This window comes from Salmo salar, chromosome ssa17 (genome assembly GCF_905237065.1).
Source record: "Salmo salar chromosome ssa17, Ssal_v3.1, whole genome shotgun sequence".
NCBI classification, from domain to species: domain Eukaryota; kingdom Metazoa; phylum Chordata; class Actinopteri; order Salmoniformes; family Salmonidae; genus Salmo; species Salmo salar.
The window spans coordinates 63,038,410-63,066,340 of record NC_059458.1 but is presented as its reverse complement, the minus strand read 5'-3'; the positions used below and the strand labels follow the sequence as shown (position 1 = coordinate 63,066,340).

General features: G+C 46.1%; 1 protein-coding gene across 5 annotated transcripts in view; it reads right to left on the bottom strand.

Annotated features, from left to right (window-relative positions):
• The window catches only part of LOC106576317 (synaptotagmin-1), a 216,036-nt gene that overhangs the window by 18,985 nt on the left and 169,120 nt on the right, over positions 1-27,931 (bottom strand). For 4 of the 5 annotated variants that reach the window (XM_014153431.2, XM_014153427.2, XM_014153428.2 and 1 more), the window contains 4 exons: positions 13,999-14,171; positions 10,548-10,673; positions 3,099-3,266; positions 1,046-1,213 (listed from right to left, as the gene is read on the bottom strand). In XM_014153431.2, the coding sequence (XP_014008906.1) occupies positions 1,046-1,213; positions 3,099-3,266; positions 10,548-10,673; positions 13,999-14,171 (635 nt within the window). The remainder of the gene's footprint in view (positions 1-1,045; positions 1,214-3,098; positions 3,267-10,547; positions 10,674-13,998; positions 14,172-27,931) is intronic. The other variant, XM_014153430.2, reaches the window with a different exon arrangement.

Below are 27,931 nucleotides of genomic sequence, written 5' to 3'. Positions count from 1 at the left end.
CTGAGTGGATATTGGGATTATTCTGAAGGACAAACTTTGCCCTTGGTCTAATGTGGTCGTGCCAAACGTAGAAGCATGGGGAGAATTAGGAGTTGGCTATAGAGCACAAACAGATCTGGGACCAGACTAGTGGTTGGGCTGCTCAGAGCATCTCTTTAGCTGGCCGCTAGGACCTCGTTGGGTATCATTTGCAGCCACTGAGGCACGGCTGATGCCTGAAACATTCCTTACAGCCACTGTTACACACATTCAATGAGGATAAGAACTTCTTCTTGACCCTATTGTCTCTTATACACCCACAGAAGTTGCTTGGTGTGTCACATTATCCTTAAAGTCTTCGCATAATGATCCCATTTCAACATTTGTATAATCATATAGTGTTTAAGATGGTGCTCACGGTGGTGAAAGTGGCCATTTCAAATCAAATCAAAACGTTTCAAGGTCCTTCAGCGAAAGCCCAGTCAAGTGAGCGACTATCACTTTAAGGGCGTTAAGACGGTGTCTCAAGCCTTGCGTGAAATGATCAGGTGTAGCTTGTCTGGTTCTGGAACAACGCTGCAGATTGAGATGTCCTTCCACTCTCTGGCACCACAGGTGTGACAATGAACCTTTACATGAACCAAGCGTGCTGCAAAAAACAAGGTTCCCCTATCAACCCACGCTTAAATGCTGTACGCCATAACATTTACCTTGAAAATTGTATCTCCTGCTCACTTTTTTAATAGAATGAGAAGCATGGAGGGATGATTAAGTGACATTTTTCAAGAGAGATGGAATACCCTCGACTACTGTATGGCACTGAGCTCACTCTTCAATCCCAGGTAAAACATTTTTAACATAGTCATACGATTGACGTGTGATAAAATGTGTCATTTAAAATGTCTGATCGTGGATTTCTAGAAATTAACTGTTACCTTGGTGACAACACCCCATGCAGACTGGTAGTCAACTGTCGTAACTTTGGGGAAGAAAATATTAGGAGTTTCTGATGTGTAAACTTGGAGTTATTACATTATATATACTGTATATATATTATATTATTTACCTCCTCCTTCTCGGCGCTCACAAGATCCCGCCACTCCTCTGTCACGTGACTAAAGTCAATCTTGTTCATGGGCAGCTTCACGTCTCCGATGGCGTCGTGCTTGGAGAAGCGGTCAAAGTCGTACACTGTCATCATCAGCGTCTTGCCTCCCAGCTCGACATAGGGCACCTGGGGAGAACCATATAACCACTAGAAGAGAGTCTGTCCCAACATGAAACCTATCTCTAAGTGTCTTCTGGTGGAACTTACTTATCTCAAACTAAGGATGAAATTGAAGTAGTGTATTGTTGACACCTGTAGTAGCATAGTGGTGATAGTGGTGCTTTACAAAATGGCTGCCAGATTGGCACGCTGCATCAAAGCTACTCCCAGGCACTGGTATTACTTGTCAAGGAATAGAGAGGAGTCGTCATGAGTTGGGGAAGTTCTGGTTCTAGAGCATTACAAATCAATCAACCCCACTCCTCCTCCCTCCTCCTCCTCTCCTTCCTCCTCCAGTCCTGTCTGTGACGGACAGGCGGCAGGCAGTCTTATCTGCCAAAGATCCGGGGCGAAGGAAGGGGTGCTGGTGGAGGGGATGTGAAGAGGGGATGAGGGTGGTGTCTGGGATTTGATTCTTGATTGCCTCCAATTGAGCTGTTTTCCAGACAAAGCTCATTATACACGGGGACTTGTTACAACAAGGTGACAACTACCTGATTGGCTAGAAAAGAGATAAGACTTCCGAAGTTTGTCCTTGACACTATCACCACCACGACCAAAGAACACTCGTAGCTCCTTCATTTCAATAATGTAGCCAGTGGGATAAATAAAGCTTCACAGGTCTACCATGTTTTCTGAATTCCAAAATAAATATGCTACTGGTATTTAACCAATCTGGCAACCACATATGCTATGTATTTCTCGCTGCAGACAAACACCTGTGCTCTTTTTACTGCTGGATGAATACCACAACTCTTCCTCCACAGATGAGATACTGTAGCTACAATCACATTTTTGAAACTGAGAAAGTTTTGCTCAAATTTAGGCCAAATCAAAACAAGAAAGAGAGAGAGAATAGGGAGAGATGGAAGCGTTGCATCTGCCTGTGTGAATCCTGATCATACAGAGGCTGTGTGGACGAGGAGAGATGGAGCGTTGCATCTGCCTGTGTGAATCCTGATCATACAGAGGCTGTGTGGACGAGGAGAGATGGAGCGTTGCATCTGCCTGTGTGAATCCTGATCATACAGAGGCTGTGTGGACGAGGAGAGATGGAGCGTTGCATCTGCCTGTGTGAATCCTGATCATACAGAGGCTGTGTGGACGAGGAGAGATGGAGCGTTGCATCTGCCTGTGTGAATCCTGATCATACAGAGGCTGCGTGGACGAGGAGAGATGGAGCGTTGCATCTGCCTGTGTGAATCCTGATCATACAGAGGCTGTGTGGACCAGGAGGCAGTGTGTCAGCAGCTTTTTACTGGGCCAGTTGTGTGGACCAGGAGGCAGTCTGTCAGCAGCTTGTTACTGGGCCAGCTGTGTGGACCAGGAGGCAGTCTGTCAGCAGCTTGTTACTGGATCAGTTGTGTGGACCAGGAGGCAGTCTGTCAGCAGCTTGTTACTGGGCCAGCTGTGAGAACCAGGAGGCAGTCTGTCAGCAGCTTGTTACTGGGCCAGCTGTGAGAACCAGGAGGCAGTCTGTCAGCAGCTTGTTACTGGGCCAGCTGTGAGAACCAGGAGGCTGTCTGTCAGCAGCTTGTTACTGGGCCAGCTGCTCCATGTCTACACATCTTACCCAAGCGAACACACCACAGCATGCAAATGACTTTGTCATAGAACGAACAAACACAACCTGCTTAAACTACTGTGTGGTTTGTGTATTTGTCCTATTCCTTGAGAAATGTCTGTTGTTGCTATTATGGATAACAAAGATTACTACTTCTACTACTACTACTACTACAACTAATACTACTACAACAACAGCAACTACTACTACTACTACTGCACAAGCCAAGGTTTGAGAGTTGCATGGGTGAAGTATTGTCTAGTCTACTCTTATACCTTGAATAAGTACCTTGAATTGGAACTGCTCGTTGAAGGTGGGGTTTAGGGTCTTCCGGTGGACCTTGGTCTCAAACTTCTTCTTCTTGTCAGGTAGCAGGTAGACCTTGACATAGGGGTCCGAGGTGCCGCCCATGTCCATGGCTGGAAGGTCCGCTGCTTGGATGATCCCTACTATGAGCTGTGGAGAGGAAGGGTGGAGACAACAGAGACTAGTCAGCACTACAGCCCTACCCACAGCAATAACAGAGCCTTGATATGACTGTCATCCCACCACCATTCTAACAGAGCACCAAGCTGTGGTTCAATTGGAATAACCCCCGGTCACATCACTGGTGCAAAACACTAGGATGGAGTAACGCTACATGTCATGGGTTTAAAACGATCACCAGCAGAATTGAAGTCAAGAGCCTCTATAGTTTAGATTTAACTATGAGAAAGTGGCCCATCGGTAATCTCCTACAAAGGGACTCATCCATACCTTCTCATCTGTAGCTCTTTACATTTCAAATCATGGAGGCAGGCCATAGATTATATTAAATGTAATGCTCCTGTGAAAGCCACGGTGGTTTAAGCCAAAGCAGTATTAAGGTGGCGAGCAGTCGAGGTCAGGACCTGTCAGAGCTCTGCAGTGATTGGCCTGTTCTCCACCACATCAGGCTGATAATTGATAACCATGCTGGGGGGCAGGGGAGGCTGATTGACCTGCCAGTCACAGCTGCTTCCTCCAAGGCCTATTGGGGCCGCCTAGTCAGTCAATCAACTTCCTGTCAGGCAGCCATCAACAGGCAATCTGGAGGGGGACCAGGGCACTCAGCCATGGAGCTCTCCAGCAGTTGTCAGAGCCAGCCAGCATGGATTATTGGAGCGTGAGAAATAAGGCTACCTTCTGCCATCAAAACGCATGGATCGGCGTAGCAACGGATGCTGGATCTCATCATATTTTGTGACCCGTGTTTTCGCAGTTCAGATCAGAGTGCTAAAGCAATGCTCAGGGGAGATGGTGATGGGACTCCAGCTGTAGGCTCCTGAGTGGCACAGTGGTCTAAGACACAGCATCTCAGTGCTAGAGGTGTCACTACAGACCCTGGTTTGATTCCAAGCTGAATCACAACCGGCCGTGATTGGGAGTCCCATAGGGTGGCGCACATTTGGACCTGCGTCATCCGACTTTGGCTGAGGTAGGCCGTCATTGTAAATAACAATTTGTTCTTTAACTGACTTGCCTAGTTCAATACATATTTTTTTAAATGATGGGAGGATGATGATGGGAGTGGAGGATGACTGTGTGATGATACGATACAGGGGCTAAAGCAAATTCTCCACACACAGCCCACTGTCCACGCACAGCACAAGTACACTGCACAGGAACGCAACATGGAAGGAACATAGATGGAACCCCCTCCGTCAATGGGGGTGATATTGTGCCAAAAGGCACCCATGTTAATGCATAACATTCTCACAACATTGTTGTAACACAAAATAAATGCTACTCTTGTTATATACACTGAGCAGAGGTTGGAACTGGTTCAGGGAACAGAACCAAAATCTGGAAAATAATTACATTTTTCGAGGAACAGAACCAGAACCAGAACCAGAACCGAGAACGAAAGTGATCTATACTGTTCCGGAACAGAACCATTATTTTAAAAGCATGGTAACTGGTTAATAGCATTATTTTACATTCCAGGCATTTTTTCCAGTACAAAAAATGTACTACAGTGCTTTCCACAGTTGTGTCAAGTTGGCTGGTAGTGGATCTCTACCTCGAACAGCTTGTTCCATCTCATCCCACAGATGCTCAAGTGGATTGAGATCTGGTGATTGGGCAGGCCACTGCAGTCAGCTGAATTCACTGTCATGTCCGTGGATCCATTCCTATACAATCCTAGCCTTATGGCATGGGGCATTATCCTGCAGAAAAAAATCTATTTGCAGATGGATACACTGATGCCATGAAGGGATGCACCTGATTGGCAATGATGTTCAGATATCCTGCGGCATTCAAATGTTGCTCCACTTTTATCAAGGGGCCCAATGTGTGCCATGAATACACACCCCACACTATCACACCACCACCACCATCCTGCAATGTTAACACGTGGCATGATGGATGCATGTACCCATACCCTAGTCCTCCCATCTGTGTGAAACAGCAGGAACCGGGATTCATCAGACCAGGCAATGATTTTCCAATTCTCCAGTGTCCAGTGTTTTCATTCCTTAGCCTACTGCAACTGCAGAAAAGACGTCGGTTGCCATACCCCATTCGTGTCAAGGTACGATGAGTTGTGCATTCTTTTATTGGTCTTTCGGCATCAATGTTGTACTGGACTGTCAGTTGACTAACTGTAGCCCATCTGTTTCTCTGCACAATTCATGTCAGCATCCTTTGTACTCTTTCATCAATGACCCATTTTTGACCACTGGCCTGCCGTTGGCTGGATGTCCATTGGGTGGTGGACCATTATTGATATACACAGGAAACTGTTGAGCGTAAAAACCCAGCAGCGTTGCAGTTCTTGACACACTCAAACCAGTGCACCTGGCGCCTACTACTATACCCAATTCAAAGGCACTTTAATCTTTTGTCTTGCCAATTCACCCTCAGAATGGCACACATACACAATCAATGTCGCAATAGTCTCAAGGCTTAAAAATCCTTCTTTAACCTGTCTCCTCCCCTCCATTCATAGTGATTGAGCTGAATTTAGCTGGTAACATCAGTCAGGGATCATATCTTTCAGCTGGATACACCCGGTCAGTCTATGTCATGGAAAGAGCAGGTGTTCCTAATATGTTGTACACTCAGTGTAGTTTGAACATAAAGCTAAAGCAACCCAAAGGGAACGACTAAGATACTGTACATGTATGTTCTTCAAAATTTATGAAATATATTTTGTTCTCTCACCCATCTACACACAATACCCCATAATGACAAAGTGAAAACATGTTTTTAGGAAAGTTAGCAAATGTATGAAAATGAAATACAGAAGTATGTCATGTGCATAAGTATTCACACCCCTGAGTGAATACATGCTAGAATCACCTTTGGCAGTGTTTACAGCTGTGAGTCACTCTAAGAATGTCTCTAAGAGCTTTGCACACCTGGATTGTAAAAATCTTCAAGCTCTGTCAAGTTAGTTGTTGATCATTGCTAGACAGCCATTTTCAAGTCTTGCCATAGATTTTCAAGACAATTAGAGTCAAAACTGTAACTGTACCACTCAGAAACAATCATTGTCATCTTGGTAAGCAACTCCAGTGTACATTTGGTCTTGTGTTTTAGGTTATTGTCCTGCTGAAAGATGAAGTTGTCTCCCAGTGTCTGTTGGAAGCCAGACGGAACCAGGTTTTCCCTCTTGGATTTTGCCTGTGCTTAGCGCTATTCCGTTTCTTTTCATCCTAAAGAACTCCTTAATCCTGGACAATGACAAGCATACCCATAACATGATGCAGCCATCACCATGGTTGAATATATGAGGAGTGGTACTCAGTGATGTGTTGGATTTGCCCCAAACATAACACTTTGTATTCAGGGCATTAAGTTAATTTTTTTAGCAAACAGGATGCATGTTTTGTAATATTGTTTTTCTGCACAGGCTTCTTTCTTTTCACTCTGTCATTTAGGTTAAACAATGTTGTTGATCTATCCTCAGTTTTCCCCCATTACAGCCATTAAACTCTGTTTCTGGGGTGTGAATACTTTCTAAAGGCACTATATGTACAATTATCCTGCCTGTCACTTACTAAAGACCTCACTGTGATGATATTGTAGCTTTCAAAAAAATTTCCGCAGAGCTCAAAATGTTAACCAGCAGACATCTCTATGCAAGGGTGTCGATTAATACTGACATGCTGTCCATTAGATTTCCCTACAGTTGTCCAGAGAGAAGCAACGTCAGCAGTCCTGCTACTCGGTGTCACACTGCATTTACTGTGAATCTCCACCCATCTGGACTCATCTCCATCATCTCTAAGAGGATGATGGGACTGGAGGTCTGTGACGAAGACTGTTTGCTTACTAGGTTTTAAGTATTACAAAACTCAAATCAGATATTCTGCTGTGAAACCACCTCCATTGTTGAATACAACACGTACAGGACAAATGTCCACAGTCAAGAGTTAAACAGTCAGATTCAGACTAGCTGAATATTTCATCATATTTTAATATTCTCAGAGGGACCAGTTGAATCAAGTGTACAAAGGGGCCAACAGCTACACTGAAGTGGATTATTAAAGGGTAGTACTTTAAAGTAGTTTTACTTAAGTACTTTATACCACTGTCCAGTTTAGTAGTACCCTTTAATAATCCAGTTTATTAGTGTGTTTTAATAATCCCGGGATTATTATTATTAAAACGCACTAATAAACTGGATTATTAAAGGGTACTACTAAACTGGACAGTGGTATAAAGCACTTAAGTAAAACTACTTTAAAGTACTACTTAAGTTTTTTTTTTTAGGTAACTGTACTTTACTTTAATATTTATATTTTTGACAACTTTTACTCCACTACATTCCTAAAGAATAATAATAATGTACTTTTTACTCCATACATTTTCCCTGACACCCAAAAGTACACATTACATTTTGAATGCTTAACAGGACAGGAAAATGGTCCAATTCACACACTTATCAAGATAACATCCCTGGGCATCACTACTGCCTCTGATCTGGCAGACTCACTAAACAGAAATGTTTCATTTGTAAATTATGTCTGAGTGTTGGAGTTTGCCTTTGACTATCCGTAAATTAAAAGAAACAAGAAATTGTGCCGTTTAGATTGCCTAATAGAAGTAATTTGAAAGGATTTATACTTTTACTTTTGACACTTAAGTATATTTTTGCAATTACATTTACTTTTGATAGTTAAGTATATTTAAAACCAAATACTTTTGGACTTTTACTCAAGTAGTATTTTACTGGGTGACTTTCACTTTTACTTGAGTCATTTTCTATTAATGTATCTTTACTTTTACTCAAGTATGACAATTGGGTAATTTTTCCACCACTGAAACTTGATTATTAAAGAGTACTACTAAACTGATTTATTAAAGGGTACTACTAAACTGGTTTATTAAAAGGTACTAATAAACTGGTTTATTAAAAGGGTACTATTCCAATCTGTGTTTGTGTTATATGATCCTCACGATAATGAACATCTGATCTGGCTTCTTTCACATTCCCCAGGTCTGTAAACCTGTGTGTGTTTAACGGAGGGGCAGCGTCCTGTCACAGAGAAGGGCCTGCCGGGTCGTAACACTTCCCTGTGTGTGTGATATTGGCCCGCTGACGGTAGGCTGGAGAACGGTGTGCACCTGCAATTGTGACTAAGCCCCGGGCAGCACGTCCTGAAAGGAGTCGTTCCGATACTCCCTCCCTGGTCCCTCCCTACCATCACGGCTCCACATAGCCACACAAACACTGCACACTTCAAAGGAGAAAGCGAAAGCCCCAAGGGGATGTGAAAGGAGCTGTCATATTCCTCCTGTCTTCTCTTGCTTTTTGCAGGAACCTCTGAGAATGTATTCTCTTTCAGAGGTCAATGGTAGAAGTACATTTGGAGAGACAGAGAAAGGTAATGGGGAAAAACTGTGGTTTTAATTATTCCTACCCAATATAATGGAGACGGTAAACTCTCTGTTATGAATCCAGAGGGTCTCCTTTCAACCCATTAAAAGGGACATTAATATGATGTTGAAAGAGGGAAATAGCATATTATGTCTCCCTTTCTGGCTCCTTTGTGGATCATTTGTGGTGGAGCTGCTTTATACGGCCACTGTACTCTGGGTACCGAATCCTTTACTAACCTGTGCTCTCATTAAACCCCCAAAACCCCATTCTAATAGAGACCTGGGCCAGTAGCCATCACTGGTGCTTAACTAAGAGAAACAGGTGGATACATTTGACCACATAGATCTTTCTCTTTCCTCCATTCAGAGAGAGACCCTGCTCTACTGAGCTGAGAAGGGCAGATTACCTTTAAACAAAATGAGAGCCCTCCTGTCCCCCCTGCTCTTCCACCCCCTCCTCCTCCTCCACCCCAAAAGTCCTCTGCAGAGGACAAGAGAACAACTAGTGGAACAATCACCTGTGCCAGCCACTCTTCCTCAGACTAGGGCAGTCTTTTCACCGTGATTGCTTCTACTCTGTGGACCTGATCTGAAGACACAGGAGCTGAGTGAGTAGGGGGCTCTGTGGCTCTCTACTGTGGCTGCTGCTGAACTGAAAGTGGGTCAGACTGACAATAGTCCCTGGTTCCCTGGCTTTGTCTCTCAGCCTCAGAGCTGGGTACTGTCAGTGAGCGCCGGGCCCAATGATCCAGGTTTCTGTCACACACACAGTGACAACTGCCATCCACTCATTATGGATCCATTATGGAATTACAGGGCTTATTATTAATGGACCACTATAATCACAGTCTCACAGAACAGAACAGGCTGGTATTGTTTTACACTGCATGACAGCTCAGTAAACTACTGGGAATGTAGATAGCTATATTGGACGCAATATATAAAATAAGTAATGTGACTAGCATTCAGTGCATTAGTCTTAAATGGTAATAAGGCTCTTATCAGAATACATTTCAGTTATATTATGATAATGACCATGACTATTATGGCCATAACAACTGAGTGCGTGAGGGATTATTGTGATTATTAATCCTCATGATTAGCATCATTACTGTCTGTTACCATCACTACATTCGCTAAAGCATTTTCATTTAAAGACAAACAGAGTGCTTGAGGGTCTTTCAGGGGAAAGTTGTGATGCATGTGGAGAATCTCTAATGTTCTGAACGTGTGGATAATATAATATGGCAGGTCAGCGAACACTTTCAGCCAAAGTGACAAAGCAATCCACAGAGAACTGTCAACATACTATCCACTTAGCTTATGTGGGAATTGAACCCACAACCCTGGTGTTGCTAGTACCATGCTCTAACCCAGTGAGCCAATGAAAACTCCTGGCCACGTTGACGAGACAGAGTGACAGATGTGTGTGAGTGGCTAATCTCAGGCTGTCCATCGGCACTGTTAATGACAGGGAGTTAGCAGGGCCCCAGTGAAGGACAGCAGAGCTTCCTCTCCACGCTGCCTTCCACCCTCCTCTATGATCTGTCACACAACATCTGGAAGTTGGTCTGCTCCTCAAGTCGCTCTGCTTTTTAAAACCCAGACAGAGGGAAAAATACAGCAGATGGATTCCAGAGGGGACTAGTTAGCATGCTGCAGTTATAGGCATTAATAATAAACAGTGGTGATACAACAATGAACAGTAGGAGTAGGTCCTGCATTACCTGGGTAGGCAACATTTTCTCAGTGTTTTTTTAAATGGATTGATGAGTCGATGGACCAACCACAGAGGAAGATGGGGGTGAACATACTTACGAAGGAGAGACGTTTCGGACAACAACGACACAACGACAGTAAGAGTGGATATCAGAGGCGGACCCTTACCATATTCTCTGTGAAATTGTAATCCAGGCTGAACTGTAATTTGCCCAGTTTCTCTTCCTCCTTGGGCTCGGGCTCTTTCTCCGTATCGGTCAGGCCTGTCTCAGCGTCATCCTCATCCTTCAAGGCCTGAAGGAGACACCCACCAACAGTCAGTGCCCTCCGTGTGTCGCCTGTGCCAGCCCCTTAGACGGCTGTTGCCCTGCCCCGCCCCGGGCCTGCCAGCGGGTGTGCCAGCGGGCCCGTCTCCTGAAAAAAGCTGCCTCTCTTTGGGGGGATTATAATGGGGTGAGCAAGCACTAAAACACCACAGCTGTTAACACCAGGACATGCTCGGTGATGCGCTAGACTCGGGCCGGGACCCATGATGCGGTTCAATCAATCTGTGGGTGTTTTGGTCTGAGGAGGCGAGGGGGGAGAGAGATCAAATGATAGAGCCAAAAGATGAGAGTAATGGGCAGGCAGAGGAGAGAGAGAGAGAGAGAGAGAGAGAGAGAGAGAGAGAGAGAGAGAGAGAGCTTCTGCAAACCACAAACGACAATTCCCTTGATGTTATTTCAAGAAGATCAGTCTGTGGTGCAAAACAAATCAACAGGGAAATGTCAAGAGATGGCGAGAGTGATGAAGAAGAAGAAGAGTGAGTTTTCCTTCGCTAGCCTGGTTCTGAAGGGATGCTGGTAGTGGAGAGGCGGGTTCGAGGCAGGGGGGCAGTCAGTTTGTTATTGATAAGCATGCGATTAAAGAGGCAAAAAATAGCTCTCAAGTACATTCAGTGTCAAAGTTGCCTTCCAAAGATCAGACATTGTCAGACTGTCGTTGTTGCATGCAGGGCATTCTCAGTAAACAGAACAGTACTCTGGTTATGACCCCCACATTCTCAGTTTACTTATCATTCACCCATCACCCACAATCGCATTGTCAGAGCCCTCAGCTGCATGTGTTACCCCCACGCCGATGGAAGCTATAAGCATCATGCCAGCAGTAGGTAGGTAGGTGTTGGTAAGAGATGTTGTCATGGTGATGGGGGCCTGCCCTATTAGTGGTCAGGTTGCTGGTGTGAAAGCATCAAGGCTGAACAACATTGATTTGTTTGGAATTTGTACGGCCCATCTGAGTCCCCTCCTGGTGCAAGCAAACCTATTGTCAATTATTCCCTAAGCAAAACTATAAAAAACGAAATTGTTTGTTCGTTATTGCTTGTACACAGAGAGGAGAGGAGTATAGCAGAATAGGCAGCCATGTTCAACACCCACAATGTGTATTAGCTATTATACTGGGTTAAGTCAATGTCAAGTCAATCTGCCTTTTGGCTTCAGGTGAATGTATGTGAAACGTAAAGCTACTGTATGTCTAAACCTTACAACAGGTTTCAAAAGCAGTAACCTAGAAACTTAACCATTCTACTTTAGCTCATGGGCACATCTTGTTTTGAAATGCAAAGCAAAGATTGAAAAGGCGCCAGATGGAGAATCAATGTGGTTCAACCTTGTTAAAGCGCGCCCAGTGCTTCTTTCATACATATATATGTGCATGTGCAAGACTACGCACATATATAGAGCAGATATACATGTACTGTATGCATAGTTACATATATTTGGTTCTATAGGAGTAAGTTGTTGTCAAGAGGCTATCAAAACATCAGAGCAGCAGGCTTAAGGAGGATCCAACGACAATTGGGAACCTACCGCCAGTGACAATCCCGCACAGTCATCAGACACAACACAGATAAGGAGGACATAGAAGGAAGAAACACACATTAAAACAACCACACACAGGAGTTAACACAAGAGTCTGGGCACACCAGGAGAAATGACCGCTCGGGAGCCCATGGGCCCGCCGCTAGAATATCTAACCAATAGGTGTGTTGCAATGTGTTACAGCCTGGTTCCTCTCTAGGTTTCTTCCTAGGTTTTGGCTTTTCTAGGGAGTTTTTCCTAGCCACCGTGCTTCTACACCTGCATTGCTTGCTGTTTGGGGTTTTAGGCTGGGTTTCTGTACAGCACTTTGAGATATCAGCTGATGTAAGAAGGGCTATATAAATACATTTGATTTGATATGTAACCGATAGGTGTGTTGTATTGGCAGTGCGTAGCCTAATTGCTTGACGTGTAGTTGTAGCAGCTCCTAAATCAGTACAGGAAAAGTGGTGTATCTAAATAGAATTAATTCTAGATTGAAGTCATTGTAATTCTATGGGTATAAGTTTAAGATAAATCAGTGTTATTATAAAGCTTACCAACTGCTACTAGGAACAAGGACACAAGGCAGAGGCCTCTACAAATCTAAGAATTGTAAGCATTTAAACAATAAGCTCTTTGGTATGAATCAGATGAAACCTGTGGAGCTCACTCCTTATCAGACTGTAACACCTCTGCATCTCTGGCCTGTGTAGCTATTCAATTCCCTACTCCTACATCATCTCACAGGGCTTTGTCCTCCACCCCAATTCAATGTCCCTGATTGATGATGTGAGTGGTGTTGGCGTGGACAGACTGCACATTTAACAGACTTTGTCAGGGGGGGGGGCTTGAGAACCTTCGTTAATGCAATTAGCATTCTAACTGGGGTTAAAGAGCTGTGTGTTCCCTATTCTCTCTGTGTGCGTTGGAGAGGGAGGGCGGAATTAATTCACTCCCCTCGCTGGTAATTAGCTAATGTCATTTCTCTGGGTTGATACCACTAGCAATACAGCATACCGTACTCAGCGCTCATTGTTCTTAACACATTAAAATACTGAGAGGAACAGAAAGAGAGATTGAATTCTCTCTCTGAAGCTATTATAAACGGCAGGCTTCCTTAACAGTCCTGCAATCAGAGTGGATGGGGAGGAGTCATCGCAGACGCAACAATGTCAACACAAGTCGTGTGTCATGTGTATCCACTGGTCTTCTTGGGGGAGAGTTTGGCCTAAACCAGGTGCGGGTCAAACTACGGCACGCGGGCCCATTCAATTATTTGGGGTTATAAAAAAACACTCCAGGCCGCACTTGAACCTTTAAAACTAGATACAAAGTATCTAAAAAAAATCTGTGTGGCCCTCCGTTGAATTTTGGCCCTCGAGCCAAAACGATTGCTCACCCCTATATGTATGTCTGATAAATTGTATAGTGAAATCGCTTTGTTATGTGAAGATTATTATTCTGAAATATATTGTATATGCATTTATTTATAGGTTTCAATCATCAATGTATGCTAGGTGCCGGGTAAATGTAATAAAAGTCAGTGATGTCATTTCTGGCTAGTCAGTCACAGATAAAATGAAAGAGACTCGCAATGTATAAAAATGTATATAACAATATATTTTTTTTACCTTGAAGTAAAAGGTAAGTTATATACAGTATATATGATGCAGTAGAAAATACAAAACAACTTGGCAATATCAAATACTACTGTTGACTAACAAACTATTAACTCTAATCAATAACGTTCAATGGCAGTAGTACAAAGTCTTTACCTCGGTTTTTGCACCGTCGTTCACGTCCATCATGTTGATGGCATTCTTGCCCTTGTCTTTGCCCTTCTTTTTGTTCTTCTTCTTGAATATCCACTTCTTGCAGATGCAGAAGCAGCAGGAGAGGACCAGGACCACGGCCACGAAGGCGATGGAGACGATGGCCCAATTTGGCACTGGAGAGGGACAGACAGGGACCCAGGTTAGACGAGCTTATGTCAAAGATGGGGCCATACCTGGATGAAGAAAACTGCACCATTGCTCTCACTTTTCTTTTCTCAAACAACAAAAAGTGCCTCGTCGAGAATATGGCACCATTGTCTGTTTCAAACAAGGCACGAGCTGACCAGAAATGCCTGTTCACCATCTCCCTGCATCTAACGAATGACTCTGATGGCGGGACGGTGAGACTACTTGTTGAAGGTAGCGGCTGCAGCAGCAGCTGGAGTGAATGAGGACGTAGAGAAAGACATAAGGATGTGGGACGGCAGGTCGCCTAGCGGTTAAGAGCGCTGGGCCAGTAACCGAAAGGTTGCTGATTCGAATCCCGAGCTGACTAGATGAAAAATCTGCTGATGTGCCCTTGAGCAAGGCACTTAACCCTAATTTCTCCTGTAAGTCCCTCTGGATAAGAGGGTCTGCTAAATGACTCAAATGTAAAGGTAATGTGCAGACAGAAGACGTTGATCAACAGTGGTGGGTGGCAGCGTCCCCCATCTGCAGTCTAGACATGGACTCCTAACGATTGCCCTCGAACAGAGACGTTTTAAGCGTCCCGATGGTTCACTGAGCATCCTCGGCCAATTTAGTGGAAATACCAGAGGTTGGTATTTTCCACTTGCCATTTAAACAAAACATTTCTCTCTGACAACTGATACTTTCACACCAATCACGGGCACACAGGTCAGGGTGTAGAGGTAATTTGCAGGGCCTGTTGGAGAGCGAGTTACCAACTGTAGCGTGACCGTGTCGAGTCAGTGATTGCATGACCACTCATCACGTTCATGGGTTTTGACACTTCTCTCTCTCAAAGAGAGTTCCTATTCACACGTTTGTCTCAGATTCATCTCATACTAGCCAGTTTCTGAGAACTTTCTTTGAGAGCTTTTGTCACGTTGCCAGTCAATTTCTTAGCATTGCTCGTGGATGTGACCTACTTGGCAAAGGATACTAAAACAGCCATGGACCGTTATGTTACTTTAATTGAGAATGTAATGACATGTTTTTTTCCTCCCCACTGTAGGCCCTATTTTATATAAGGCTGAATGGACTAAACAGTCCAGCTGAAAGCTCCAGTCAGTGCTGTCATAGGCAGACAGGGAGCCGCTCAGCACCACAGCACAGTGATCACTCTAACAGCCTGTTGACAAACAGGGACGCCCATCTAAACAACAGGAGTCAGGCAGTTCTCCCCAACAGAACACACACACACACACACACACACACACACACACACACACACACACACACACACACACACACACACACACACACACACACACACACACACACACACACACACACACACACACAGCCACCAGCTATGCACGGCCCAAAAGTGGGTTGTTAAAAGTATCAGAGTGGCCAGACGTGCTGTAAATAATGAGGACAGAAACACAGTGTCCGGCTAATAATAATTACAGCTTCTGCTCACAAACATCAAACACCTTGCAACCCACACCACCTTTCAACAGAGAGGGCCACCAACAGGCCCATCAGCGAACAAACTATGTTTTTGTCAATATTTACCACGCACAAGATCGAGACCGTGTGGTAGATTCAGGCTGGTTTGATTTACTTTATCACTGAAGGATCTGATAATTGAACAGTTTTCCCACCTGAATAAATTCAACCACGCCATACTGAACAAAAATATAAACGCATGTAAAGTGTTGGTCCAATGTTTCATGAGCTGAAATAAAAGATCCCAGAAATGTTCCATATGCACAAAAAGCGTATTAGTTTACATCCCTGTAAGTGAGCATTCTCATTTGCCAAGATAATCCATCCACCTGACAGATGTGACATATCAAGAAGCTGAATGAACAGCATGATCATTACACAGGTGCACATTGTGCTGCGGACAATAAAAGGCCACTCTAAAATGTGCAGTGTGCAATTGGCATGCTGACTGCATGAATGTCCACCACAGCTGTTGCCAGATAATTGAATGTTCATTTCTCTACCATAAGCCGCCTCCAACGTCATTTTAGAGAATTTGGCAGTATGTCCAACCGGCCTCACAACCGCAGACCATGTGTAACCACGCCAGCTCAGGACCTCGACATCTGGCTTCTTCACCTGGGGATCATCTGAGACCAGCCACCCGGACAGTTGATAAAACTGAGGAGTATTTCTGTCTGTAAAAAAGCCTTTTTGTGTGGACAAACTCATTATAATTGGCTAGGTCTGGCTCTCCAGTGGGTGGGCCTGGCTCCCAAGTGGGTGGGCCTATGCCCTCTCAGGCCCACCCATGGCTGCTCCCCTACCCAGTCATGAAATCCATAGATTAGGGCCAAATGTATTTATTTCAATTGACTGATTTCCTTATATGAACCGCAACTCAGTAAAATCGTTGAAATTGTTGCATATTGCGTTTATATTTTTGTTCAGTATAATTACAGAACAATTACGACCATAGTAAAGATTACATAGTACATTTCCTCTCTGTACACTACTCAGAAACCTGTTGTGGTACTACTAACTCTATCCGTATGGAACACTGGGAGGCAATTGACTTCATTGTAAATCCAACATTTGTCACCTTTCAGTGCTACTTTGAAGACTCTATATCTGCGGGCCACTAGAAAGAACCATCACAGGAGAAATATATGACGGTCTATTCTCCCTGGGGCTTTGGCTCGCCAGCGCTTCACTGAATTTCCCTCACCGCCTCGCCATCAGAGAGGAGGGAGGGGGAGAGAACAAAATCAATGCGCTGTTGACTAAATCGATAAGCACTCTCCTTTAAGGAAAAACATTGAGTGATGCTCTAAAATATCTTTGGCCTTGCCACAGTGGTGTACTAATGGCAGTGACAATCTCCCCCGATCCACCCCATTTTGAATTCGCCCTCTTGAGCTGTGGTCTCCGAAAAACTGGTTTGCTGCTGCTCACAAAGTTGTTGAAGAAAACATTTGAAAAATACGAAATATTGTTTTGAAACTTGTTTGTTATAATTGTTTTAATGGTAAAACTATGTCACTTTACATTAGTATGGTAATTATCGATACCTATATACACTGCTCAAAAAAATAAAGGGAACACTTAAACAACACAATGTAACTCCAAGTCAATCACACTTCTGTGAAATCAAACTGTCCACTTAGGAAGCAACACTGATTGACAATAAATTTCACATGCTGTTGTGCAAATGGAATAGACAACAGGTGGAAATTATAGGCAATTAGCAAGACATCCCCAATAAAGGAGTGGTTCTGCAGGTGGTGACCACAGACCACTTCTCAGTTCCTATGCTTTCTGGCTGATGTTTTGGTCACTTTTGAATGCTGCCGGTGCTTTCACTCTAGTGGTAGCATGAGATGGAGTCTACAACCCACACAAGTGGCTCAGGTAGTGCAGCTCATCCAGGATGGCACATCAATGCGAGCTGTGGCAAGAAGGTTTGCTGTGTCTGTCAGCGTAGTGTCCAGAGCATGGAGGCGCTACCAGGAGACAGGCCAGTACATCAGGAGATGTGGAGGAGGCCGTAGGAGGGCAACAACCCAGCAGTAGGACCGCTACCTCCGCCTTTGTGCCAGGAGGAGCAGGAGGAGCACTGCCAGAGCCCTGCAAAATGACCTCCAGCAGGCCACAAATGTGCATGTGTCTGCTCAAACGGTCAGAAACAGACTCCATGAGGGTGGTATGAGGGCCCGACGTCCACAGGTGGGGGTTGTGCTTACAGCCCAACACCGTGCAGGACGTTTGGCATTTGCCAGAGAACACCAAGATTGGCAAATTTGCCACTGGCGCCCTGTGCTCTTCACAGATGAAAGCAGGTTCACACTGAGCACATGTGACAGACGTGAGTCTGGAGACGCCGTGGAGACCGTTCTGCTGCCTGCAACATCCTCCAGCATGACCGGTTTGGAGGTGGGTCAGTCATGGTGTGGGGTGGCATTTCTTTGGGGGGCCGCACAGCCCTCCATGTGCTCACCAGAGGTAGCCTAACTGCCATTAGGTACCGAGATGAGATCCTCAGACCCCTTGTGAGACCATATGCTGGTGCGGTTGGCCCTGGGTTCCTCCTAATGCAAGACAATGCTAGACCTCATGTGGCTGGAGTGTGTCAGCAGTTCCTGCAAGAGGAAGGCATTGATGCTATGGACTGGCCCGCCAGTTCCCCAGACCTGAATCCAATTGAGCACATCTGGGACATCATGTCTCGCTCCATCCACCAACACCACATTGCACCACAGACTGTCCAGGAGTTGGCGGATGCTTTAATCCAGGTCTGGGAGGAGATCCCTCAGGAGACCATCCGCCACCTCATCAGGAGCATGCCCAGGCGTTGTAGGGAGGTCATACAGGCACGTGGAGGCCACACACACTACTGAGCCTCATTTTGACTTGTGTTAAGGACATTACATCAAAGTTGGATCAGCCTGTAGTGTGGTTTTCCACTTTAATTTTGAGTGTGACTCCAAATCCAGACCTCCATGGGTTGATAAATTGGATTTTCATTGATTATTTTTGTGTGATTTTGTTGTCAGCACATTCAACTATGTAAAGAAAAAAGTATTTAATAAGATTATTTCATTCATTCAGATCTAGGATGTGTTATTTTAGTGTTCCCTTTATTTTTTTGAGCAGTGTATAATAGAACACCTGTAAGGGTTGCAGAACTGGTGGCAGTGAAGTCAGACGCAGGAGAGCTTTAATTCCAAAACCCACGGCAAGACAAAAAGAAACCTACGAGAAACCTGTAACTCACCTCGTTCTGTCTCCTCAGGACTTTAAATGGCCCTACAAACCGCGCACCCAGCTTCCAGCGGGGCATAAGCAGGTTTCGGGTCGAGAGCCTCACTGAGGTGACGGTCTGCGCCGGGTTTCTGGCACAGTACGGCACGCTGAAGGTGAACATGGGTGGCGTCCCATGTTTCCTCCGCACGCCGGAACCAGTCGTCCACCGCAGGAGCCTCGGTCTGACTCTGATGCCAAGGAGCCAGAACCGGCTGATACCCAGTACGCACTGGAAGGGGGAGAGGTTAGTGGAGGAGTGGCGGAGCGAGTTCTGGGCCATCTCTGCCCAGGGCATGAACGCTGCCCACTCCCCCAGCCGGTCCTGGCAATAAGACCTCAGAAACCTACCCACATCCTGGTTCACTCTCTCCACCTGCCCATTACTTTCGGGGTGACAACCCGAGGTAAGGCTGATCGAGACCCCCAGACGTTCCATGAATGCCCTCCAGACCCTCGAAGTGAACTGGGGACCCCGATCAGAAATTATGTCCTCAGGCACCCCGTAGCGCCGGAAGACGTGTGTAAACAAAGCCTCCGCAGTCTGTAGGGCCGTAGGGAGACCGGGCAGTGGGAGGAGATGGCAGGACTTAGAGAAACAATCCATAAAAACCAGGATCGTGGTGTTTCCCTGTGATGGGGAAGATTGGTCAGGAAATCGATCGGCAGGTGTGACCATGGCCGCTGTGGAACGGGTAAGGGGTGTAGCTTACCTCTGGGCAGGTGCCTTGGAGCCTTACACTGGTGCACACCGAGCAGGAGGAAACATACACCCCTCACGTCCAAACATACACCCTCACGCCAAAGTGGGCCACCAGTACTTCCCACTCAGACAGGGCACCGTCCGACCAATGCCTGGATGACCAGAGGAGGGTGACGTGTGGGCCCAATAGAGCAGCCGGTCACGGACAGCAGACGGAACGTACAGACGCCCAGCGGGACACTGGAGGGGAGTGGGCTCTGCACGCAACGCCTGCTCAATGTCCGCGTCCAGCTCCCACACTGCCGGTGGCGTACCCGAGCGCTGAGAGAGCACGGCTCCTATCCCAGCCTCGGACGCGTCCACCTCCACTATGAATGCCAAAGAGGGATCCGGATGGGCCAGCACGGAAGCCGAGGTAAACAGAGCCCTCAGGTGACCAAAGGCCCTGTCCGCCTCAGCCGACCACTGCAAACGCACCGGTCCCCCCTTCAGCAATGGGAGCCGCTACCTGACCAAAACCCCGGATAAACCTCCGGTAGTAATTGGCAAACCCTAGAAACTGCTGCACGTCCTTTACCGTGGTGGGAGTCGGCCAATTACGCACGGATGAGATGCGGTCACTCTCCATCTCCACCCCTGAGATGGAAATGTGGTACCCTAGGAAGGAGATGGCCTGTTGAAAGAACAGACATTTCTCAGCCCTGGCGTACAGGTCATGCTCCAACAATCGACCAAGCACCTTGCGCACCAGGGACACATGCTCGGCGCGTGTAGCGGAGTATATCAGAATGTCATCAATATACACCACTACACCCTGCCCGTGCAGGTCCCTGAAAATCTTGTCTACAAAGGCTTGGAAGACTGATGGAGCATTCATCAACCCGTACGGCATGACAAGGTACTCATAATGCCCTGAGGTCGTACTAAACACCGTCTTCCATTCGTCTCCCTCCCGGATACGCACCAGGTTGTAAGCACTCCTGAGATCAAGTTTGGTGAAGAAGCGCGCCCCGTGCATTGACTCAATCGCCGTGGCGATAAGAGGTAGCGGGTAACTGTACCTCACAGTTATCTGATTAAGACCTCGATAGTCAATACACGGGCGCAAACCTCCCTCCTTCTTCTTCACAAAAAATAAACTTGAGGAGGCGGGGGAAGTGGAGGACCGAATGTACCCCTGACGCAGGGATTTGGAGACATATGTTTCCATAGCCACCGTCTCCACCTGTGACAGAGGATACACGTGACTCCTGGGAAGTGCAGCGTCTACCAGGAGATTTATCGCACAATCCCCCCGTCGATGGGGTGGTAATTGAGTCACCTTCTTTTTGGAGAAGGCGAGAGCCAAATCGGCATATTCGGGGGGAATGCGCACGGTGGAGACCTGGTCTGGAATTCTAAACACCTCCCCGAGCACTCTCGCAACCACCCTGTGAGAGCCCTCCGTAGCCATGAAACAGTGGGGTCATGACAAGCTAACCAGGGTAGGCCTAGCACCACGGGAAACGCAGGAGAGTCAATGAGAATGAGACTGATTCTCTCCGTGTGACCCCCCTGCGTCACCATGCCCAGAGGAGCGGTGGCCTCCCTAATCAACCCTGACCCAAATGGTCGACTATCTAAGGCGTGAACTGGGAAGGGTGTAGCCACAGGAAAGATGGGGATCCCTAAACTATGTGCAAATGATCTTTCAATAAAATTCCCAGCCGCGCCTGAATCGACGAGAGCCTTAAGCTGGGAATGCGGGGAAAACTCAGGAAAAGTGACGAACAAAAACATGTGTGTAACAGAGGGCTCTGGGTGAGAATGGTGCCTTCTCACCTGGGGTGACGCCAGAGTGCCCTGCCTGCTGCCTCGACCCCCAGACGAACCAACCCGGCACCGACCGGCAGTGTGACCTCTGCGGCCACAGATGGTGCACGAGACGGAACCTCCTCCAGTCTCCCTGAGCGCGGCACCTCCCAACTCCATGGGCATCGGAGCGGTGGTGCTGGGGGATGGAACCAACAGACCCCGATCTGGATATCCGCGGGTAACCAGCAGGTTATCCAGCCGAATGGACAGGTCCACCTCTCCAAGGTAAGGGTGGTGTCCCTGCAGGCCAACTCTCAACGGACGTCCTCGCGCAAACTGCAGCGATAGTGGTCGATCAGGGCCCTGTCGGTCCATCCCGCTCCGGAGGCCAGGGTCCAAAAGTCCAAAGCGAACTCCTGTGTGCTCCTCGTCCCCTGCCGCAGGTGGAAAAGACGTTCTCCCGCCGCTCGGGCAGGTGGTCGAAGACTGCCCGGAAACGACAGGTGAACTCCTCAAAGTGGTCCAGCACCGCATCTCCTTCCACCCACACGGCTTTGGCCCACTCCAGGGCTTTCCCCGAGAGGCATGAGACGAGGGCGGACACCCTCTTATGGCCCAAAGGAGCCGGGTGGACGGTTGCCAGGTATAAATCTAACTGCAGCAGGAAACCCTGGCAGCGGGCAGCCGTCCCATCGTACTCCCCGCTGGGTGAGACGAATCCCACTGGAACCGGGTGCAGGGGGAGTGAGAAGTGGAGGCCCCTGTTGTGCTGGGGGAGGCGCTGGAGAAACTCCCTGTCTCTCCCAGCGGTCCATGATTTGGACAAAGAGGTCCATGGTGGTGCTGAGATGGTGGATCATCGCCTCTTGCTCCAGGACGTGCTCCTCGACCCCTATACTAGGGGCACCTGCTCCTGCTGACTCCATATGGGTGGTGTGGAATTCTGTAAGGGTTGCGGAACTGGTGGCAGTGAAGTCAGACGCAGGAGAGCAGAGATAGGTAATAGCCGGAGCAGTTTTAATTCCAAAACCCACGGCAAGACAAAAAGAAACCTACATGGGTACAAAACCCGACACGCACCAGTAACATAGTGTACAAGCACTTACAAACAAACAATTCCACACAAGGACATGGGGGGAACAGACTGTTAAATACACAACAATTAATGATGGAAATGGAAACCAGGTGTGTAAGAAAACAAGACAAAACAAATGGAAAATGAAAAGTGGATCGACGATGGCTAGAAGACCGGTGACGCCGACCGCCGAACACCGCCCGAACAAGGAGGGGAAACGACTTCGGTGGAAGTCGTGACAACACCTCACTATCCGTCACTGACTCTGACATCCTCGGTTGACCCTAAAGTCACAGGTTTAGGGCTGAGTTAAAACCTCTCCTCTGCTCCTTGGCCAAAGCAGGGGCAGCGGTCTGAGACCGATACCTTTGGGATACCACCACGCGTTCCAGTGTTCGACTGGCCATTTTTTCCACACACCCTGGCAGACTATCTTTTAATGGAAGTGTCGGAGATATCGCAGGATCCTATTTCAGGCCTGAAAGCTGGGATGGTAAGTCATCGTCCCACTGAAGGAACCGCAAAGCTGTGACTCTTTTAAAAATAATTTCTAATATCAATGACACTGCAGGAGTCTAAATAAATGAACTGATATAACAGTGAAATTTGGCATTATTTTGACGAGGCAGACTGCACTGCAATTGGATTCCGTTGTGCATCATGAAATATAATATGTTTAAATGGTACTGCCACCCTCTGTGGTTATTTACAATGTGTTAACATCAGTGGTACGCAACTGATATAATGCACAGCCCACTGCTGTGAAATCCAATGCAATAACCCAGGCCTTATTTATCTATTTTATTGGGCATGTGTCTAATACTGAAATACAATTTTTTGTTGCTTAATTAAAATAACCCGAGTCCCCGAAAGCAATAAAAGCATTCCCTAATTAACTACATGGTGTGTCTATTCTCTCTTGAGACTGCGACGCCAGCGGGTGCACCGCACTTCAACTTTAAGCAGTAGTTATCTCTCGTTCTACCACACACAACGGCGAACGGAAAATGTTGCAGGCGCTGGATGATGGAATGCGTGTTCGGTGTTCACAGCTCCGGAGGAGATGCGCAAATCACATTTCTGCCGCCGTAGTCAAAAACCATCCAGTCAGCGGCAGCCAATGTGCCTCGACGCCACACAATGAGACATCTCCTCGGCTTTCAGCTGTGAATATCAACGTCCTCCGGATGTCTTCAAGGACACAGCAGGGCCTTTTGGTTCATTCGCTCTGAACAAGGAGGCTCCAGCTGCATTTGTCTGGCGCTCCGAGTCCCCCGCTTTCTTATCAAACTTATGTTTTTTTTCTTCCAGACAGAATTGATCTGATAACCGGCTGGAATGGGGACCACTGAAATATGACAGCTGAGTTATCAGACAGGGTTTTTTAACAAAACCTTGCAGACTGCCAAAGGCTATGGAACTCTTGACACATGGAACAATGCAAACAGGATGAGGGACTTTTGGTTCTAGCACATCTTTTCAGACATACTCTCTGTGGATGAAGAAGAAAAGGTTACAGTAACTGAAAGGTAATCCTCTCACAAAGTCCGCCATTTTACTGAACTTCATCTGTAAGAGACTCTTGGCTCTATTTAAAAACAGCTTATTTTAAAGGAATCTGTATGACTTTAATTAAATAGCAGAAAACAAATAATTCAGTCAACATTCATTCTGGGTTATAGACTATGGGGATATTGTCTATATGAATGCAGCTGCCACTGTATTTTAGCCTTTGGATGCAGTTTATCATAGTGCACTAGTGTTTATTATAGACGATTCGTTCAGTACACATCACTACATTCTGTAACTTCATTGTTCTGTAACTTCATTGTTACTTAATTGTTAACTTATAGACGTACGAGATACCAGACCTGGTCTTAGGGATGGCTAACTCTGGAGATCCCTTCAATCTCCACTGAGTTACAGGTAGGTAAATCTTTTTTTTTTTCTTCACCTTAGTGGAATAATCTCCAAGGCTCTCTAAAATTGGATGAATTGGTGCCACTGGGACAATTTAAAACCCTGATTGAGGACCTTTTTACTGAATAATGTTTGTTTTCTATGATTGTGTTTTGCTTTTAGTGTTTTGATGTAAATATTAATGTAATATTGATGCGTATTATTGATGTGTATAGTGTATATTGATGGGTATTGTTCAAATCAAATTGTATTTGTCACATGTGCTGACAAGAGCAGGTGTAGACTTTACCGTGAAACTCTTACTTACGAGCTCTTACTTACGAGCCCTTACCCAACAATGCAGCGTTAAAAAGTAATATTGATGTACAGTATATAATGTATATTATAGGAGGAGATACGTGCCTCCTTACATCTTTATACAAAGGATCCAATAGACTGGCAACAGTAGCGGGCAGGGAGGGGGGGAGGGGGGGTGATGATGATGTATCAGGGTAATAGGCATGGCAACACAAACTAATATATTGTGACAGCACACTGTTGGTCAATTAACCTTGACATTACATGTTGTTATGCCAACAAGAGCAGCACCCCCAGTCCTTGCCCTTTCCCACTGTGGGAACAACAACAATGACAGTGCAACAATAGCTGCAAATGGGGGTGATGAATATGTAACAGAGAGAAATAACTAGCTACACAAACTGGTATTTGTGTTAAGATTTATGTAAAACTAATGAGGAAGAAAGTGATTGAGTTTCGGACCAGGCCTCTGATTCCCTTCTTTGAAAGTCTACTCTGGGGGTGGGTGAGGTGGGAGGTAGCGTACTGGGAATCTCAAAAGGGTCAAGCATCACACTATCGATGAGGGGAGATCTCCCCCTGCACTCCATGGAGCACCCTCCTGACATGGGCCCGGTTGGGCGGGGGGGGGCAAGAAGTTTGGTCCGAAGAGGGCTGCTAGCTCTAAGTTCTGGTCCCTCAGCCCCCTCCTGCTGCCTCATGGCAGGCCTACTGGCTCAGTCCAAGGCCCGGGAGAGGACCGGGACTAGAGCCAGACAGAGAGGGACAGAGAAGTTTGTCTTTGCTGATCTACCACCAGTCTAATCCTCAAAGGGTGCTGTCATTTCTGAGCAGAATCTAAGTGAAATAAACTACTCAGTAATTATTCTAAATAAAAAATTTGAAATGTTAGAGTTTTCAGTCACCTGTACATATAATTTATTTTAAATCCAAAGCAGTCAATTTTGTAATGAGTATGTATAGCTTTTAGTGTAATACCCACAGAAACAGGTCTGAAAAAAACCACTAATATCGACAGCCTTTGAAAATACATGTTTTTAGAAATGTAATTTTCAATATGTTTGTCTGTGTTATTTAGAGTAATGGCGGCGAGTATGGAGACAGCCGTTATAGATCAAAGAATTTCTAACACTGAGAGGTTCATTATTGTCACTGAAAACAAAAACCCTTTGGTGTTTAGAGGGAGGGCTGGAAAATTCATTACAGCGCCTCCCTCTGAGGCCACGAGGCCCTGAGCATGGTGTGGTGCAGCCCAACACAAACAGATATAGCTGCAGCGGATACACCCCTCTGAGTGTGGTCGTTGGCTTTATGTGGCGCTCGCTATGCCATGACATGGCGTTCTCCATACACATTACTTCATCCAAGCCAATACTGTCAGTAGTCTGACCACAAACCTTTAGTGGTAAACTTGAAAGAGAGAAAAGTGGGACAGTCTGCATTAATCTCTACAAACATCCTTGTGGTGGCAATGCATGCTGGGATTACGGATGGAACTACAGCAGGTAATGGAGGAAGTAATGCTTTTAATAACATCGTCTTTGTTGTAGGTCCTCCTTGGTGTGAAATAGTTTTGAGACAGCGAATGAGAAATTATTTGATTTGATTTATTAGAATCCCCATTAGCTGACGCCAATCGCAACAGCTAGTCTTACTGGGCACGTGACGAAAAATACATTACAGACAAAAGACTTTACAATTTCCATACACTACATGTTCATGTTTTGAAATGTATGTGTGTGTGCATCTATCAGTTACACATACGTGTCAGTACTTACACACAACAAGTAGGTCACATGGGGAGAGGCGTTGTTCCATGTGGTGTTGCTTAATTGTTTTTTAAAACCAGGTTTGGTGGTTTAAAATACTTTTGCGAAGGGAAAATGTATCAAGAAAACACTGAAGATTTTTGTAGGGATGAAATTCAACTCCAGCCACTTCGAGCAGCATCAGCCAACAGATGGGGCTGAAGAGGAGGTTCTGGCTTGGAGATTAATCCATGGATCTTTGTTAATGTCACAAGGCATTCCTCTGAGCTATACCAGAGATACAGCACAAGAAGCCCAACTCTGACAACCCCATGCATTCAGCTTTACCTCCAGGAGCCAAGGCTTGTAGATAACCATCTATTTCTATGTAGAAATACCCACAATAATTTGCTATGGCAATGGATTGATTCTGTCTTATTCCCGCTGCCTTCTCCCCTTGAATGGTCCTTATTAATGCCCTGTCCCCATCCTGGGAGTAGCTGTATTGATATTCCCTGGCACAAACACGTCGGTGGGTATTCATCAGGCTGGCAGCACTCGGCGCGGAGCCGCTCGTTTTCTAGTTCTGACTGAGTGCTGGAGCAAAAACTGTAATTTGAACTCTACTATAATGGAGTGGCTTTTTCGGGGGCTGCTTTCAGATAGCATCTCTGTCTGAGGCGCACCCAACAACCCCTTATTTAGTCGTTGTCCACATCACACAATGTGATAATTAGGGAGAGAGGTGGTACATGGGTTGTTACAAAGCCTAATGGGCTGGTTGCCACCGTGTCATTGCCAAATACAGACAGCGAAAGAGAGAAAGACCGGGTGTTTTGGAAGGGTAACACAACTCCATTGTGAGAGTGCTGAGACACCAGGTTAGCTGTTGCTGGCTAGGATTGGGGGGTGTAGATTAGTTGCTAGATGTGGCAGGTGGTATATATTCGAGCACCTCTCACGGTGAAACAGTTCTGATATGAGGGACCATTACTCTGAGGCACAGGGGACATCAGAGTCACCCCCCTACAGTGTCTTCATTATGGCTTCCATATGCTCCTCAGTGGTGCTAATTTCATTGGAGCACCCAACGGCTCCAACACACTTCTAGGAAGTGTTTGTCGTTTGTCAATCAATGAAAGTCTATCTCTGGTCTGGTGGGGTAAAGTCCAGGGCAGCACATACTGTACTGACCACGGACTACTGTCTAAAGCTTCTACGGCTTTATTTCGCAAAGCAAATATGTTGTTGGTTTTAAATTAGCCTCCCCAGACGCAGGATAAATCTCTAATCAGGCTCCCTGCGCTATGAATCTAGGACAGCATAATAAAACAAGTGGCGTCATTCACGTTGGAGCTAAAGCAATAGAACCTCTCTTTTTCATGGGAGCCGTTTCCTGACACGAGAATTACTTCCACATGAGCCGGTGGATATGTC